Consider the following 17,200-nt stretch of genomic DNA (forward strand, 5'->3'; position numbering starts at 1 on the left):
CATGTCAAACAGTATGTACTCACTGTCTGCCAGTGTTTGAACCTGCTCCCCAAAGGTTCGGAAATACGATTGTCTGAGAGCATCCTCAGCCGAGACCCGCTTCTTTGCCTCAAACTGCAGACACATAGTCCCAAAGAAGGGGATATAAAGACAAGATTAAAATACAATCAGACAGACATTAGGGGTACGTATTTTCAAAGTGCTCATCATTAAATGCAATATTCGTCACCTGTAGAAGCATAGACAGCAATTCATGACCGTCGTTGTCTATCCTGCGTCACAGAGAGCAAGAGAGGAAGTGGGAGAGGGGAATGGAAAAGAGAGAGAGATTTGAGTGCGAGTGTGGTCCAATGCTGAGCTAAGCCATATAGAGCAGTGAAGTGTTCCTGCCATTTCGACAGCGGCGGAAACGCTTGACTACAGTTCCGACTGAAAATCAATCCTTATCTTGTTTCATCTAATGTATCACAGTCACTTAAAAGGATAGGTTCACAATAGTCAGGTGCCCATTTGGACATGGGCAGCACATTTGGCTTGCTGCACCAATTCCTCCTGTCCAGAGTGGTTTTTAAGAGATCTGTCCCCAAATCAATTTCAGTGGAAGTGAAAGGCAGCCAAAGCCACAGTCTGTGCTGACATTAATGGGGCTTTAGCAGTCTGAGTTAGACTTTATCTTCCAAAGTTACCGTCTTTTGGGTACAAAATTTGCTCAATATGTGATCACCCCTCAATACACAGACCCATAGCTACATACCTGGGTGCGTGGTTGACGAGGGGCTCTGCTTGGTAACGGGGGAAATTGTACGTCTTAAACTCCTCACTGGTGGTGATGCCAGGCCAAGTCTCTTCTGTCGGAGTACCTGTTGAGGATATTGGTAAGTTTAGTTAAGGATGATCAGCCAGCATATGGAGAATGGTAACGCACACACAAAAGCTTGAGGAAGCAAAAGCCATTAAGAATTCCTTCGCTCACCAAGGATGCGGAATATGAGGTGAAGCTCATCCTCCACAGTTGATCCAGGGAAGAGAGGTCTGCCAGTGATCATCTCATAAAAGATGCAGCCCACACCCCTGGACGAAGGGATAAAAAAAGTAAAACAAGCATGCACAAATTAGTGCAAAATACAGCACATATGATACCTTAGGAGGTGGTGACATTTAACGTGAGTACACTTCTTCAATAGGTGACTTGCTGCCCACAAGTGAGTCCATAAGAATCCAAATGCAGGTGCAAGAGTGAAAAAAGAACTTAAGCCAATATACAAAGAATCTCTATAAAAGTGTGTAAACCACAAATGTTTGCTATTTAATATATTCATTTGGCATAAACCAAGTGTAAAGTGCTCATCAAGAGTGTCAAATGTTGCACCTTTAATGACAATAAAAATAAGACAAGCTACCCCAAACTATGGGTTCTCCAGTAAGTACAGTAAAATGTGCATACATCACAAACATATTGTCAGGTTCAGGACATCCAATCACGGCCAGTGTACTCATTCCAAATCCAGATATAAACTAATGTACCCAAAGTATATTAAAGATTATTTGAGTAAGATGACAGAACAGCATCCCTTCCTCCCAACCCCCTATTTAAACTTTGCACCTTAACTATGAATAACAGTATGTTGAGTTTCAAAACAACAATCAACAATAGACACAGCAAAATACATATTTGAAGGGTACCTAGGGGACTTGAAAGAAACACTTAAAACGAAGAGAAGGAGAGGAGTGTGAAGAAGAAAAAAACACTTAAGAGAGACACACAAAAAAAATAAAAACAGGTGTAGTTTTTTGTTTTTCTCTTAAAACGGTGTAGATGAGCTGTAGATGTGTGTTTGCTCACCACATATCGATGGGTGTAGAGTACTCAGTAGACCCCAGAAGCACATCTGGTGGTCGGTACCATAATGTCACCACTTCATTGGAGTACGTCTTCGTAGGAACAGACTTGGCTCGTGCCAAACCTGCCAAACACAAAAAGTGACGTTAATATAAATACTGCTTCATTTACTTTATTTTGCTTATTCTGTGTTGTGGGACATCTCAGGACTTATCAGGATTAAGAACAAATTTTTAGCATTTTGATTTTTAGACACTTATTCACTATATTATTATTCTACTCTATCTGTTACTTACATTGTATTATAATGTTTTATGTCAGTGGGCTATGTAATTCTAAATCTAGATTCGTGTTTTATCCAAAGAGCAAATAATCATCTAGTAATTTACAAAGCTGAATTAAATTAACTAGCACTGTAAAAGCATGTGCCACAGCAATGATAATTGCTGCAATCATAATCGTGTTCTGATTATTGCCTGAGGAGGGCAGTGTTGGGTGATAAGTCACTTCAAACTGTGCTGTCTGGCTGGGTCTAGAGAGCAGTACGGCCTTTAGTGGGCGCTTAAAGGGTTTTCAGATCTCAGGCTTCCACTTTGTAAAACATTTTCTGTATATCCAAATCAAAACAAAAAAAATAACTCTCTAAATTCCCAGCTAATTGAATTGTGTTGCCTCTAATCTTGAGCATCTGACACCCAACCAATGCAGGAAACTCAAGACAATATGCTACTAGTTAGTTAAGAGTTGACATACCAAAGTCTGCCAGTTTGAGCTCTCCTTTTTCATTGATGAGCAGGTTCTGGGGTTTGAGGTCTCTGTGAAGGACCTTCCTCCTGTGGCAGTACGCCAGACCTCGTAGCAGCTGGAACAGGAATATCTGCAGAGAGGAGGAGATGAGGGTGACTTTTTGTTACTTGATTACTTGTTACAGAAAAGAAATCAGACAAACTAAAAGCTCTAACCAGATCAAGTGCCAGAATTCTCCTCAGTACTGAACAGATACATTGCTTTGCATTACCTTGACATTGTGAACACTCATGATGCTCCCACAGTCATCCATGTACTGCTTCAGATCTTTTTCCTGAAGGAAGGAAGGAAGGAAGAAGTGCAGATATTTAGATTCGTACAATACATCCTCACAAGACTCACACAATACGCGTACACATGCACAGTGCAGACACTCACCAGGTACTCAAACACGAGTGTCAGGCACTTGTCGGTGTGGATAATGTCATGGAGAGTGACAATATTGGCGTGCTTCAAGTCTTTCAGGAGAGACACTAGAAGGGGGAGACATATCAGAGACCGTCAGTCAAACACAGACAAACCTCTGAGGCGAACAAAACAGCTCCTAGCTCACGAAGAGCTCAGGGAGCTACCAGGCAATATGGATGAACTACTACTATACGTCCCAACACTGTCAAGGCCTTGTAACTACTTGACAATATGCTCCCGTGTTTACCTGTGAGTTGTTTTATTACCTTCTCGGATAGCTGTGCAGGGCGCCCCCTCCTCATGCTCCAGTCGAATCTCTTTCAGAGCAACCAAGTTGTCAGTTAACTTGCTTCGCCCCTTGAATACTGTAGCATAGGTCCCCTGAAGAGATAGGAAGCATGTGAATGCACTGTGAAAGCTAAGTATATGAACAAGTTTTCAGTGTCATGTTCACTTATGTTCTCACCTCCCCGAGTTTGTCCAGTTTGATGTAAGTCTCAAGTTTCCCGAAGCCAATTTCAGACTAGAGAGGACAGAAAGAAGACATTGGGAGCTTGATTAATGTGTATTTATTTTTGCTACAGCCTGACAGTAGGCCAGGTTAGGCTGGGTTAACTATCCCTAGAATGAAATCCTCCAGGCCAGGGCTGTTAGTTCAGTTTTCAGTCCCTGCTGCTGCTGCTGACATTTGGCCTACAACTGCAGGGGGTCTGAGTCACAGGGCCTTGTTATTCTGCGTGTGTCTGCCTGTGCTAAAACATCGGCTTGGATTCTCGGACACTTACAGTGTGTTATCGAGCATCTCTGCTGCACTACATGAAGCTGAGAGAGATCAGCACCAAGAACACTGCAAAGACTAAACCGCCATGTGCAAATGGCATGCATCTAATTGGACTTAAAGGATAACTCTACCAATCTAACACACTGAAGTGTGTTTACAGGTATTGGGAAGAACTACTATAGCTGTGTTCAATTATGTAAATCAGTGCCTAAATTCCATTGTGGCCAATGTAGGCACCAGGTTTTGAAAAGGAAAAACAATTTGTTGAATATGCTAAAACAGTGGAGTGTTGTTTTTGTTTTGTTTTTTAAACCTGGCACTTACATTACCCACAATGCAAATTAGCTGCTGAGTGACATCATTTGAAGCAATTAATCAGATTACATTCAGCTTTCCCTGGAGTCACTGGCAATTCAGTTTTCCATGTATGCACCAGTATTTCCAAAAAAACCTGTGAACACACGTCTTTTGTTTAAAAACAGGTGGTGTTACCCTTTAAAAGAACTGGTTGAACCATTTTTAACCTAACTTGACATTTTTAAGTGCGTGGATCTTTTCAAGTTCGGTCACATTTTTCTAAGCAGGCATGACATGAATGCAGTTGCACAAAACAACACCTATTACATAGAAGACACTGACCAAGGTTATCTACGTCTCACTGTATGTCATCTCGACATTTCTGGTACTGGTTGTGTAGGTCATTGAACATCACATCATATCACCATCATATACATTGAATTACAGACAGACGCAGGCACACGTGCTCGTCCATGTCTCAGCGGGAGAGAAAAGCTACGCTGGCTTAATCTGAACAAATGTCTCCACAGTGCCTCCTCCTCCCGTTGTCACTTTAATGCTACAAAGTGATGTCATTGTCAGCTGCACATATCTTCTTTGGCCACAGGAAGTCAGTAGAGCAAAGACAACCGAATATGGCATGCTCTCCCTCACCACAGATGACTTAATTATATGTTTACATCTATAGATTTCCAGCAGGCGTACTTCAAATCTTCGTGCATTCTCAATTAATCCAGAATTCAGTTAATAAAGGTTTTTCTGCATAATGTATGTGGCCCCTGGGTTTCAAGGTCATGAATTATAGATAGATGCAGCTCTGTCAAGCTGTGATACCCACAGGCCTGTCTCTGTTTATCCCTCTTCCTGTCATTTTTACGCATTTATTTGTCTATCTCTGTCGGCTCGTTTCGGCCACGTTTTCTAGCTGCGTTCATCTCTGTGAAGCCACCCATCTCTTTCAATCTTGTGCTGACCCGTCCCATAATGATGCTGATACAAATGCCAGGCCAATGCTCGGCTCCACGCGTGTACGAGGGGGAGGGGTCTCCAGTGACCAAGTTAGCTTATGAAGCATGTGATCTCTTTAAAGGCATGCCTAAAAGCCAACCTCAGAACGAGCTCGGACACAAGATGACACACTTAGACACCGAAACAAGTGTGTGCGTGTGCAGAGTTATGCACAAATTACAATTTGCATAATTAATTAATAATCAGGTTTATGTTTAAAAAATAAAAATCTAGTTAAACCTGGCAATTACCTGGTCATTTGCAATGCTTGAAAATGATAAAAACAAAGCAAGGCAGCATGTATATGTGTGTGCCTGTAGGCGAGAGATATTTGTGACGGGACACACAGCCTATGCTCAAATGTAAACACACTCCCCCTGCGCAGACACAGTGGCACACACACACTGCTCCCATCTCTGTGTTTGTGACAGGGGCTGTCAGGAGCTGTTGCTGAGCTGTGCTGCTCTTTTGGCAGGGGAGTCAGCCTCATGAGCAAAACATATACGCACGCACACACACACACACACACACATGCACACTTACACACAGACATCCAAAAACATACAAAACACATGTACATTGCACCCCAAATGCTAACCCCACTCCAAAAAATAAGTCCTTGGCCCCTTGCATTGCTCAAGTGTCTCTAAAACACAGCAAGGACCGAGCTCTTTGCTTACAGCACGCAACTGCACTCTCTGTTCCTGCTCCTTACAGTCCTTTTCTTATGTGTGTGTGTGTGTATGCTTTCAATGGCATTGAGTTCATTTCATTCCCAACGCTCCAGTGAGCTTACTCAGCAGAACTAGGTCAGAAGAAGTTTTAGCGACAAAATTAAAGCAACACAAAACCAAACAAAACGTATCCTGTCTCAACCTGTACAGGATCTGAGAAGACGCACAGAAGCAGGAGGAAGAAACATGAGAAGATAGAAGTCTGCAGCCGGGTTCAAATGTGCCATTGAGAGGAGAGTCCATTACCTCAACCAGATTCCATTTTTAAATTGTCCCTGTGCAGCCTGTAAACAGGACTGATGAGGAGAGAGGATGCATTGAGAGTATTGCATGGAAGAGGGGAGATGACAGCCTTTTGCTAAGAAAAGATGCAGCAGGCAGAGGGGAGGCGGGATGCACGAAGAGCCCTTTCATTAACACGATGCAGCCAGTCTTCAGAGCATCAATCAATCAAGCAATGAGCATCTTGTACCGTGTCCCCTTTTTCATGTCAATCTGTTGATAGCAACAGACAAAACCTGAGCCCAAAGACTGGGCCGACACTTGAGGTTTAGTTATTATTAGGGCTGTCAAACGATTAATTTTTTTAATCGCGATTAATCGCATTTTGTCCATAGTTAACTCGCGATTAATCGCAAATTAATCGCAATTTTTTTGGCACATTTTTTTCTGTTCTAAATGTACCTTGATGTATTTTTTAATGTTCTTAATACTTTTAACAACATAAGAAAGGACAAATATGCTTGCATCATGAACATTTTTGGCGGGGGGGGCTCTCTGCATCTGCCCTGTGTTTGGCTTGCAAGTGATATTTGAGACTCAATGTACTTCGATGGTAAGTCATTTCATGTCGATAGTACATGCAGATAACTTTTGTCCTATCGACCGAACCATCTGGCAGTGTTTCGAAAGTAGTTTGCCGTTCATACCGTAAATGACCAAATAATATACGGGTTTCAGTTATCCACAGGGTCCCTTTAAACGCCGGTGCAGATGTATATTTTGGTAAATAACCGCTGGTTCCAAATAAATGTCGGGTATAATTTTTTATTTTTAAAAAAATCAAGGAAGAAGAGGTGTCCACTGACACTGCACGTTTTTCTTCTTCGCCTTTTTCACGCAGTGTGCTGCTTTCTGTCAGTCAGTATCACACTGATGATCGCCATGGCTCCGGTGCAGCAAAACAATAAAAAGTACCACTTGAAATTCAAACTTTCTGTTAAAATATGCAGAGGAAAACTCGGGAGAAGCAGCCGCTAGATGTTTCTCTGTCGACCAGAAGAGAGTGAGAGAAACGGAGCTTGAGCGTCTGTCCGAGGAGGACAGCAACAGGGCCAGGCTGCCTGCTGGAGGGAGGAAGAAGGCTAGCGAGGAGCCTGAGATAAACATGCGGGGATGAGTTATCAGCAAACGGGCACGCCACGAGAGAGTGTCCCGCAGAATTATCAGGACGATGGAGAAACAAATGTCCGCCACCGTGAGTGACAGCAGAGATGAGGAGTTTGCAGCGAGTGCTGGTTGGCTGAATCGTTTCCTCCGCCGCAGCAACTTCACTTACAGGAGGATGCCAGAGAATTCACCGAGAAGCTGGAGAAGTTTGTAATGTTTTCATCCAGGATTATTGTGAGGAAGGAATTAAACGCCTGTCCCAAATTGCCTTTTGGTCTGTTAAGTGATTGAAACAACTAAACCCCCCGGCTATTATTTGGTATTTTACGGTAAGTCCTTTCTCAATTTCCTCACTTTTCAGTCCACCGTGTTTTTCCCGAACCGCCAACCCTGCTGCATCTTCTTCTGATTCCCTTTCTGCAACCCTCTGGATCAAGACTACAGGTGCCACTGACGGCCGTAAATCTTTCAATGCGCGTTTTGTTTTTTGTTTTTTTATACCGAGCGTTAATCGCGCGTTAAAAAAATTAACGGCGTTAAGAGGATGTTGCGTTAACGCGTTATTAACGCGTTAACTTTGACAGCCCTAGTTATTATGTTTTAGTTTTTTATCATTTGACAACAAAAGCGTTATATCCAAAATGTATACAATGTTGTTATTGTGAAATTAGACTTTATGATTTCTTTTCTCTTTATATGATGACATGGCATGAGTGATGTTTTTTCCTGTTCCTTCCTTTTTCCTTTTAAAGGCTGCTATATAGTATAGTATAGTATAGTATAGTATAGTATAATATATATATATATATATATATATATATATATATATATATATATATAGATATATAGATAGATAGATAGATAGATAGATAGATAGATAGATAGATAGATATATATATATATATATATATATATATATATATATATATATATATATATATATTTATATATAATGTGCTGTATTTTTCTGAACGTAGCACACTGTCCTACTGGTTTAAATCATTTGCTTTACCCACTTAATCATTATATGGACATTACTGATTATTTATGAGAAATCTCACTGTGTAACTATTTTGTAAGAGTACCAAAAGTCACGCAGTAGTGTCGAAATACTGAGGCATTTCACAAAAAAAGATTTTGATATTATTGAAGTGCTTCCGAGGTGATTTCAAAATATTAAGATACCGTGACAGCAAAATGAAAGCAACAAGAGAAATGTACAAAAAATGGTGTCTTTGACATCCAGTTTTACAGTAACTAGGTTCAATATTCTGTCACTGCAGAGTTGAATGAAAAAAGCGAGCGTTACCTAACACAGTTAAGTGTGGGTGGTTTGAGATAAAATGGCTTCTCTTTCCTGAGCCCCACGAAACTCTGAATCTCATTGTACTGCTGTAAATAATTGAATATCAATGGGCATCAGCCATGAGAGAAAACTGATACGGACCAACTTCACTTGCATTAGACTGGAAGCGATTCAAAGATCAAAATACATGGCTTAAAATGTGTGTATCTGTTACGGGACACCCGACACATGTTCTACATTACGGTAACCAATGACAAGCACACTGATAGCTCAGGCGCCATTATAAGCTTACCATCATTCTGGTAAACGGTGAAAGAGGAAGTGCACTTGTTCATTTGTGACACAGCCGTGAGACTGAGGGGTGAAGATATGCCACGTTTTTTTTTTCCTGACTTGGGTTTTGACCAATCAAACTTCTTATTCCAAGATAATAGCATTTTTTTTGTTAATTTCTATAAGTTGTTTTCCAGGAATTCAAGCAATTCCTGTTGCCTCCGTATAGCTCTTAGATATACCATGACCTTGATAACTGAGAATCTAAACCAGACGCAGGGACAAACCTGTGTAATACCTAAAAGGATAGGAAGGATCTAATTTTTTTAATAAACCAACATTACAAGAAACATGACTAAACAATCTCCTTTACTTGACTTCCTGTCAGTTCCAGCTACAGGTGCTCAAACTAAATTATGTGGCAGTGTGAAACTCAATGGGTGTGCATCTCAGCTGCGACCTAATTAACTCCAAGCCTCAAGCTCAGAGCATGTCAAAAGTAGGCCTGAATCACACCATGTCAAACTTTATTTCTGTAAGGATGCATGGCTTGACATAAAGTAAACAATATGAGCCTCCCTAATAAAAATACTCCAGCTTCAGCTTCCTGCATTCACTTTGTATACACAGCAAGGAGACAGAGATAAAACAAAACCTTTACCCTCTATTACCTGCTAGTCAACCTGAATCGAATGCTGGTTTTAAATTTTATCTCAGCAGCCATTTATCTTTTCTTACACTGCACTCCTCACACATATTTTTTTATATAATGTCTCTCAGTACTTTATTGTGTTAAAATTCTCTTGTCATCCCCTCTGCATCTTTCCCTCTCCCCTCCTCGCTCTCTGGCTCACTTCAAGGTGTCCTGGTGTTAAATCCTCCTCAGAAGAGGAGTTGCCGCAGATGAGCCTGACACTGCTGCTGAATTATTGATTGATCTATTACATCACATGCATTCAACAACCCCTAAAGGTACACGGCCCCACAGAAGTGAACAGACTTAAGCACGTCAGAAAATGTCCGCCGCTCCTTTGCATTGCACAGACAAAAAGAAAGTCTATCCCGTTCTTCTTAAACCAAAGACCTCTCTTCTTCCCTGCAAACCTCTCCTCAAAGACACTTTCCTTTCATCTCTGTCAGACTCCTGCAGAATAGCTGCGTCATTAAATCGCTTCAAGCAGAGAACTAGAGGCAGGGCGCCGGCCCTGTTCAATAATTACAACAATAATGGTTGATGGAGGGCGAATCCTTTATACTTTCTCAATGTATATCGAAGCATTTGGTGCGCCTAAGTTGTGGAAAATGTATCAGTGCACCAGACAGAATACAATTTTAAAGATTGAAATGCATTCCTGCTTTATTCATATTACGGGAAACTTGAGACAAAAGAGATAAAAACAGAGTTCTTCAACAACAATACAAACGGGCATAGAAGGACATGCTGCATATTCATGAATATCTGCCCATTTCTATCCATCTCCTCCCGCTCTATCCATCCAGTAACAAACCCCTCCTCTCTCTCCCACCCTCTGATTCATACTCATAATGCTTTTGGCCTGGATACATAATACAGAATGAATTTATCATTCATCCCCCTACTGAGCCATTGTCAGCCCTATAGCATAACTCTGTGTGCTTAAAGAGTTTATGAGTGTGTGTCAGATGATGTGCTGGTCTTATTCAATCAGTTCAGTTGTGCACAATAGCATTTTTCACAGCAAGTTCATAATAGTTTGGTTTCAAAACAAAACAGCATCAAAAGAGCAGCACACACCCAGCTGTACTCACAAAAGTCTGCATGCAGATGCTAAGAAGCGATCGACGCATCATCTAAGCAGCTGACCAGATATGAGTTTCAGCTGCTTTGCACACAGATATACTTGGATAAAATATACACACAGACACAATGATTACTGACCAATGAAGCGCGTCGTAGCCTGCGGCTCATGGGCTTGTCAAAGGGCGGGCTGTTCATGGCAAACTTCTCCAAGTAGCCCTCCGGTAGCCTGATATCAGCTGGGAGAGACAGACGTTTGTTTATGTCCTGAAAAAGAGAGACAGAGGGATTCAGAGAGAGGGACATAGGTTAAAAATATATATCACATAAATTTTAGATTTCACATTAGATTTTATTTCAACTGAGGATAATTAATTGAAACCTGTTAACCTATGACAGTGTTAGCAAGTATAAGGGAAGGGTTTCTATACACATTTAGAGACAGCAGTCTATTTGTGTCTATGTATATTTAAGCATAGTAATTAAATTTTATACCATTGAGGGTTTAATATAAGATAATACATATGTAATTTGGTATCTTTTTAAATGATCGGTAAGATGTCATTTTGAAAGTAATTGAATTCTTTTTTATTTGAGTCATCTAAAAGGTCATAGTAATAAAATGTTTATGTAGACAATTCATTTTTTCAAAATAGCTCACCTACAGAAGAATATTGCCGTATAAAAGTAACTATTTTCCTTAAAAATATCATTATGATACGATGTTTGTCGAGCCCAAAATGATTGATTTGTTTATGTCTGTGTAAGAATCATCACAGTTGGTTCAGGCCTCTACCAAGGTTAATCAGCCAACAGTATAACACAGTTATACTATACTATACTGCCCTAAAGTTAGCTAGCTAGTGTTAGAGGAGTAAGCAGAGGAAGGGGCAGATGATTGAACGAGAGCAGTGTTGTACATTTCTAATTTTTGAATGTATTTTTTTGTGTTGCAACATAAATTCAATGGCAGGGGGAGATGGAATGCCACATTTAGTGACTGAGTGTTATCAATACCACCTTTAAAACAAGTAAACATGATTAACTGTAACATTCTGGTCTTTGTAATTCCATTTGACCACCTCAAACGGACAGAAGGAAGCAGAGGATTAGTACCTGCATCAGACTGTCTTCTTGGCAGTTCCCTGGTCACTTTGCCTTAATTGATCACCATGATCTGACATGGAAACTCTTACTCCAGTCTTGCTTACACGGCCTACTGTTTTGCCATTTAAAAACCTGCTATCTGTTTTCTCCATCTGTCACTCCTGGCAATGAATGAGTCAAGGGACTGCTGCTCAAATACACACTTTTTGGGTGACAGGTACCATCTGCTGTTTTGAATGACTGATGGATGACAAAGTGAATGAAATGTACATCTAGCGAGGCTGAATGAAGGCCAGTCCAAGGCCACCAAATGGGACTAGTTCCAGAAAAGATCCTGGCAATGTTCAGGCTAATTTACAGAGAAGATTGTTGGCAGAGTGGGAAAGTTGGCACGCTCAAAAACTCATCTGGAAAACACCTGGAGCCACTCTTTTTATTACTAAACACCCTTGATATTTTCCTCTTCTACTATTCTGCCTAGCAGAGTTGCCTGCACGTGTGTGCATGTGTATTTTGAGTATTATAAGTAGGTTGATATGTGTTTGTCCTGTTGGAATCACTTCCTGTCCATTGCTTGAATCCAATTTATGTTTGCTACTTTCCCCGCAATGCATTGCTCCTATATACTATCCATGTAGGACATGTTCACTGGCAAGGTGCCAATCACACGTTGTTTCCATGGCAGCAGCTGGGCTGGCCCACTCCCAACAGCCCTAGAGTATGTGTCCTCGTTGTATATGTGCGAGGTGATATGTGTGTTTACATGTGAGTGTAAGAGAGAGGGTACGTACGCCTGAAGATCAAAGGCAGAGGGATTTTACGCCTCTAATGGCTTATCTGAGCTCATTGGCTAACATGACAACATGCAGTAGTACATACAAGCCTCGTAACAGTTACCCACTGCAAGGTTTCGACATACACCCTCAAAACATACATTCACACACAAAATGCCAAGCAATGCCCCAACTGTATAAGTCGAGTAATGAAAAATAAGCCACAAACGAATGCACGAACATGACCTCCGGACTTTGACCTGAGTAATTCACACATTTGTAAGATGCACTAAATACCTGAATCACAAATGAGGAGAGAGCAAACACCATATTCAAGAAGATCAACACATTAAGCTGCATATTCATCCCAGAAATATAATATAAAAAAACTAAATAAAAATATAATTTCCTTGCATTTCCCAACTGTTACATTTCCTATTTCATGCAATTCAGAGAGCTAGCAAACTCTAATGACCAAATCAACAAATCCAGACTATCCATACTCAAAATGTGCAACAATGGACAAAATGACACTCATGCCCTCTTTTTCACTGGTATAGATGGAATAAAGACCCACACACAAAAACACACATCCAAACACACGTGTCCCCGTACTCACAATGCAGAATAGCTCTAGTAGCTCCCTCATTGTCCTCCTTAAACGTGTCTTTCTATACACTCACACACATGCGTTTTCCACGATGCATGTCTCTGACCTGCCACATGACTGCACACACAGTGACAGAGAGAGAGAGAGAGAGAGAGAGAGAGAGAGAGAGAGAGAGAGAGAGAGAGACTGGCACTGTGGTGGAGTGCCATCCACATGCTCAGAGGAGGAGGAGGAAGGAAAAAGAGGAGGAGGAGGAGGAGGAGGAGGAGGAGAAAGAAGAGGGGGGAAACAGGAGTAGAGGAGAGAGGAATGGACAGATTCCTGAGGGGTGAAAGGCAGATGGGGGGAAGGGGTGAACGGAGGGGGATGGCGGAGAGGAAACATTGTTTTTCTGGTCTCTCCCACCATCATTTTGCCCTCTATCTCTCCTTCTTCCCTCTTATCACCTCCTGAGTCCTGCTCCTGTGGATCACCTCTTTCTTTGTTGTACCAATAATTATTCCTATCGCCATAATTTCTATCTCACCCCAGAATTCCCCCCCCCCCCCCCCCCCTTTCTGTTTCTCTCTGTGGTAAAAAAATTGGTCCAAATTAGTCCCTTCCACTGTTCACAGCAGTCACAGGCAGCAGACTGTGTGTCCAGAGGCATTTCCCGTTAATACTGCTGCTCTCATCACTGTGCAACTCCCTCAGACAGACACACACATACGCACGTACTCTGGCCGAGACATGATCACACACTCAGGGATGTTGGAAAAAAACGCAACAAATAGCAACTTTACTGGTCCACAGATAGCATAGGTGCACTCAGACACTATTCACTATGTGCAGTATTCCAGCACAGTATATACACTAATTACTGGACTAAAACAGTTCAGCTACACAAAAAGTTTGAAATTGATGGTGGAAAAATTGATGGTCACATAAACTGAGAGCTAACTAACATCATGCTATGTGTGGACAGGGAAAAAATACCTATATTCTTCTATCTGATCAGCCCAACTGAGCCAAATACTGATGACAATATTTGGGCATTTAAGACGATATATGGAACCATATCAGAAACAAACAATCTTGATGCAGATCCTGTAGATCAGGATGATGGTGCTCTCTGGTGAACAAACTATGTAATGGGCACATTTTCTAAATTCCTAAACCTATTTTGGTATGTCTATTTTTGTTAATTTTCAGCTGATGCAATGTATATCCCAATTTCTTTGTTAAAAAAGCCTGTTAGCCTGTCATTTCTTGCAGCTGTTAAAGCAACATTTATAGTATAATCATAAATATTAATGAACCAATAACAGAAATTGAACTCAATTGCTGTATTTTTAATACTTTTTCAAAGATTTAAGTCATTGACTAGGAAAAAAGTACAAATTACATTGTCAAATGTTCATTTTTTTTTCTTTAACTCAAAAACATATTTGAGAGCATGAGTCTGAGTCTTTCGACCTGGGGATGCACCCTTTGACATGGTCGGTTCAACACACTATATTGTCAGTATAGAATTACTTATATAGTGTGTAGTGAACACTGAATACTGAAGGAGCAACTGTTTTAACGGAGCCAAGGTCATCTGTGAGATGTGTCTCTGGCTGTCCATACCTCATTAGAGATGCGCCGATGGTGGTTGTTCCTCATACGGACCCTGACTGGACTCTGGACCTCATCAGAAGACGTCCCAGATGCCTGGTCGCTCTCCCCGTCTGAACCCATCTTCACATTCTCATGGACGATACCTACAACACAGACACAAACGGACTGTTATTGTCAGGATTGGCACTTTACTTTCATCCAACTCAGGTCTTTGGACTGTTTTTGTTTTGTTTGATAGCACTGTTTCTCTTTCACTTTCTTCTCTTCCTCCATCTCATTGTCCATATACCAATCAGAGGGCTTGACCTTTTGTCCGTCTTAGATTTCATTTACTCCTCTAGGAATGCCATGGTAGGGTCCCAATCCCGAGATGATGGATTGTACCACCCGCATTGCGGGGGTGTTAGCCAAGTGTGTATAAAATACCATTGGTAAGATGAGGAGTTCAGAGATCGATATCACCCTCCATGCAATGGGAGCTTTCCCGTCTTTGCCCGCCACCCCCTCCACACCCCCATTCCCCACGCACTCCATCTGATTAATGAGTCACGGTGCAGCAGACAGGACTGCCTCCTTCAATGGTGTGTGAGTAAATGTGGGGGGAAGGGGTCTCTTTTTGGCTTCAGTGTATGGTGCCTGATAGCTTTCAAGTCTGGGTCATGTACAGTATGTGTGTGCATCTGTGTGTGGGGGGTGTGTGTGCATGTTTTTTTTTTCGTGTTTAGCATAAGAAACAGCTTCACAAACGGGAGTGACAGACAGTTACAGATAGACAGTTAAAGCTTACTTCTAACGCTGGTAACATCTTACCATCATATGCTGTTTACATTAAAAACAGCCAACATAGCCGGAGGAGTGACAAATAGAGGGAAGATTATGGGATCGGGGTGGATGATTTTTGTAGGAAGGAGAAGCAGCAAGAAAAATAAGTCCCTTGAGTGATTGTGACACGTCAGCCATGAGATAAAACGATTGAGCCCCGGATAGGTTAAGCTATTTATTATAGTGCGCTGTCTGTTGGCTATGGAGTGTGACAACACCACCTGAGGCCGATTCTAGGTCATTTGTGTGTGTGTGTCTCTTTCATGTAGTCAAGGTTAGGATTTGAGGTAAGGTGAGGTGAAGTGAACTAGATAAGCAACAAAATAGGCTAACTAGCTGTTCAAAACAGCTTTCTTAGTACTACAGTGAGTGCAAGATGGATTTCTCATTTGTGAGACACAGTCAAAAACAATATGTATTGCATTATGCATCTATGGCATGTGTTCAATTTTAATAAAGAAATGGTTATAAAATAAATTATCACAATGATAAATTGTGCAAAACATATGAATGAAGATACATTTTTAAACTCAACTTATTAGTAAATGTTATGAAATGTTAATTTATCAGGCTTATTTTCAGGATTTTTTAGGTGTCCCATTCCAAAGTTCTGTTGTTTTTTTCATATTAGCAGTTTCCTAAATAGCATTTTTATATCATGCTACCTTTCATAGCATAATTTTTTATCTAATAGTGTTACTTTTCTTGTTTTCACCACCCTTTTAACTTTCAGCTAATCACATGCCCCCTACCAAGCACAACAACTGCGACCAGATTTAGGCAGTTAGCTCGAGCAGACACAGTACTGAGGTAGTGCTGATTTGACCACACCTTCAACAATTTATTCAGCTGGCTAACTAGCTAGAACGGTTCAGGAGCTTTGTTTATTTCTCAGCATCAGAGTGAAAGGTGTATTCTGATACATTTTTCAACTGTTGCTCGATTTACTTACTTAATTTCATCATTTAAAAAAAGAAAAAGAAATCAGGCATATTTAGGTGACTATAACTATGACAGAGTCCAATTTAATGCGGATCCAAGATCTGGTAAACTTAAATTATGAATACAGGTGCTGTATCGTAGCTTAAATTATGGTTAAGCAGTTATGGGTGGTTTGAAACTTTCGAGTGATACAGGGCTATCAAGTTTGATACTGAATAAGGCTTGATTAAATTAAAGACAAATTCAAAAACCTACTAACTTGAAGAATCCAATCAATGAAAACAATTTATACACTAATAAATAACAGGAGAGTTAAAGCAGAGGGTTAAAATAAAGGTTAATAGAGGCCAGCATAAAATGTGATTGTGTTTTCTTACTGCTACAAATAGCCAGCTACCTGTGTAGATCCCAGCTGCTATTTTTCGCCTACATCTGTCCATTGGTCTAACGGTCTGTTGACGAAAGCAGCATATGCTCATTAGCAATACACAATCCAAACACAATCCATCTGTGTAAATGCTCAGTAAACCTCTGCGTATTCGCTTTAATATCCAAGTCTGATGTACTGCCCGTGGCCTCAAAGCCAGACACAAGAGTACAAGCTACGCATGTAGAATAGCTTGGATACGAAAACTGAGCAGCCAGTAGTCATATCAGGAATCAAGCCTCACAGTCGTGATGGTGAAACATTAAACTCGATGTAACTGACACCAGAGTGAGGGGAAAT

General features: G+C 40.9%; 1 protein-coding gene across 4 annotated transcripts in view; it reads right to left on the bottom strand.

Annotated features, from left to right (window-relative positions):
* Positions 1 to 17,200, bottom strand: part of LOC115585590 (cyclin-dependent kinase 17-like) — a 47,937-nt gene that overhangs the window by 7,065 nt on the left and 23,672 nt on the right. For all 4 annotated transcript variants that reach the window (XM_030424065.1, XM_030424064.1, XM_030424066.1 and 1 more), the window contains 12 exons: positions 14,719 to 14,852; positions 10,762 to 10,887; positions 3,522 to 3,578; positions 3,322 to 3,436; positions 3,026 to 3,120; positions 2,859 to 2,921; positions 2,594 to 2,717; positions 1,844 to 1,964; positions 974 to 1,071; positions 755 to 860; positions 230 to 272; positions 24 to 114 (listed from right to left, as the gene is read on the bottom strand). In XM_030424065.1, coding sequence (XP_030279925.1) covers positions 24 to 114; positions 230 to 272; positions 755 to 860; positions 974 to 1,071; positions 1,844 to 1,964; positions 2,594 to 2,717; positions 2,859 to 2,921; positions 3,026 to 3,120; positions 3,322 to 3,436; positions 3,522 to 3,578; positions 10,762 to 10,887; positions 14,719 to 14,852 — 1,173 coding nt within the window. The remainder of the gene's footprint in view (positions 1 to 23; positions 115 to 229; positions 273 to 754; positions 861 to 973; positions 1,072 to 1,843; positions 1,965 to 2,593; positions 2,718 to 2,858; positions 2,922 to 3,025; positions 3,121 to 3,321; positions 3,437 to 3,521; positions 3,579 to 10,761; positions 10,888 to 14,718; positions 14,853 to 17,200) is intronic.

This window comes from Sparus aurata, chromosome 7 (assembly GCF_900880675.1).
Source record: "Sparus aurata chromosome 7, fSpaAur1.1, whole genome shotgun sequence".
Lineage (NCBI taxonomy): Eukaryota > Metazoa > Chordata > Actinopteri > Spariformes > Sparidae > Sparus > Sparus aurata.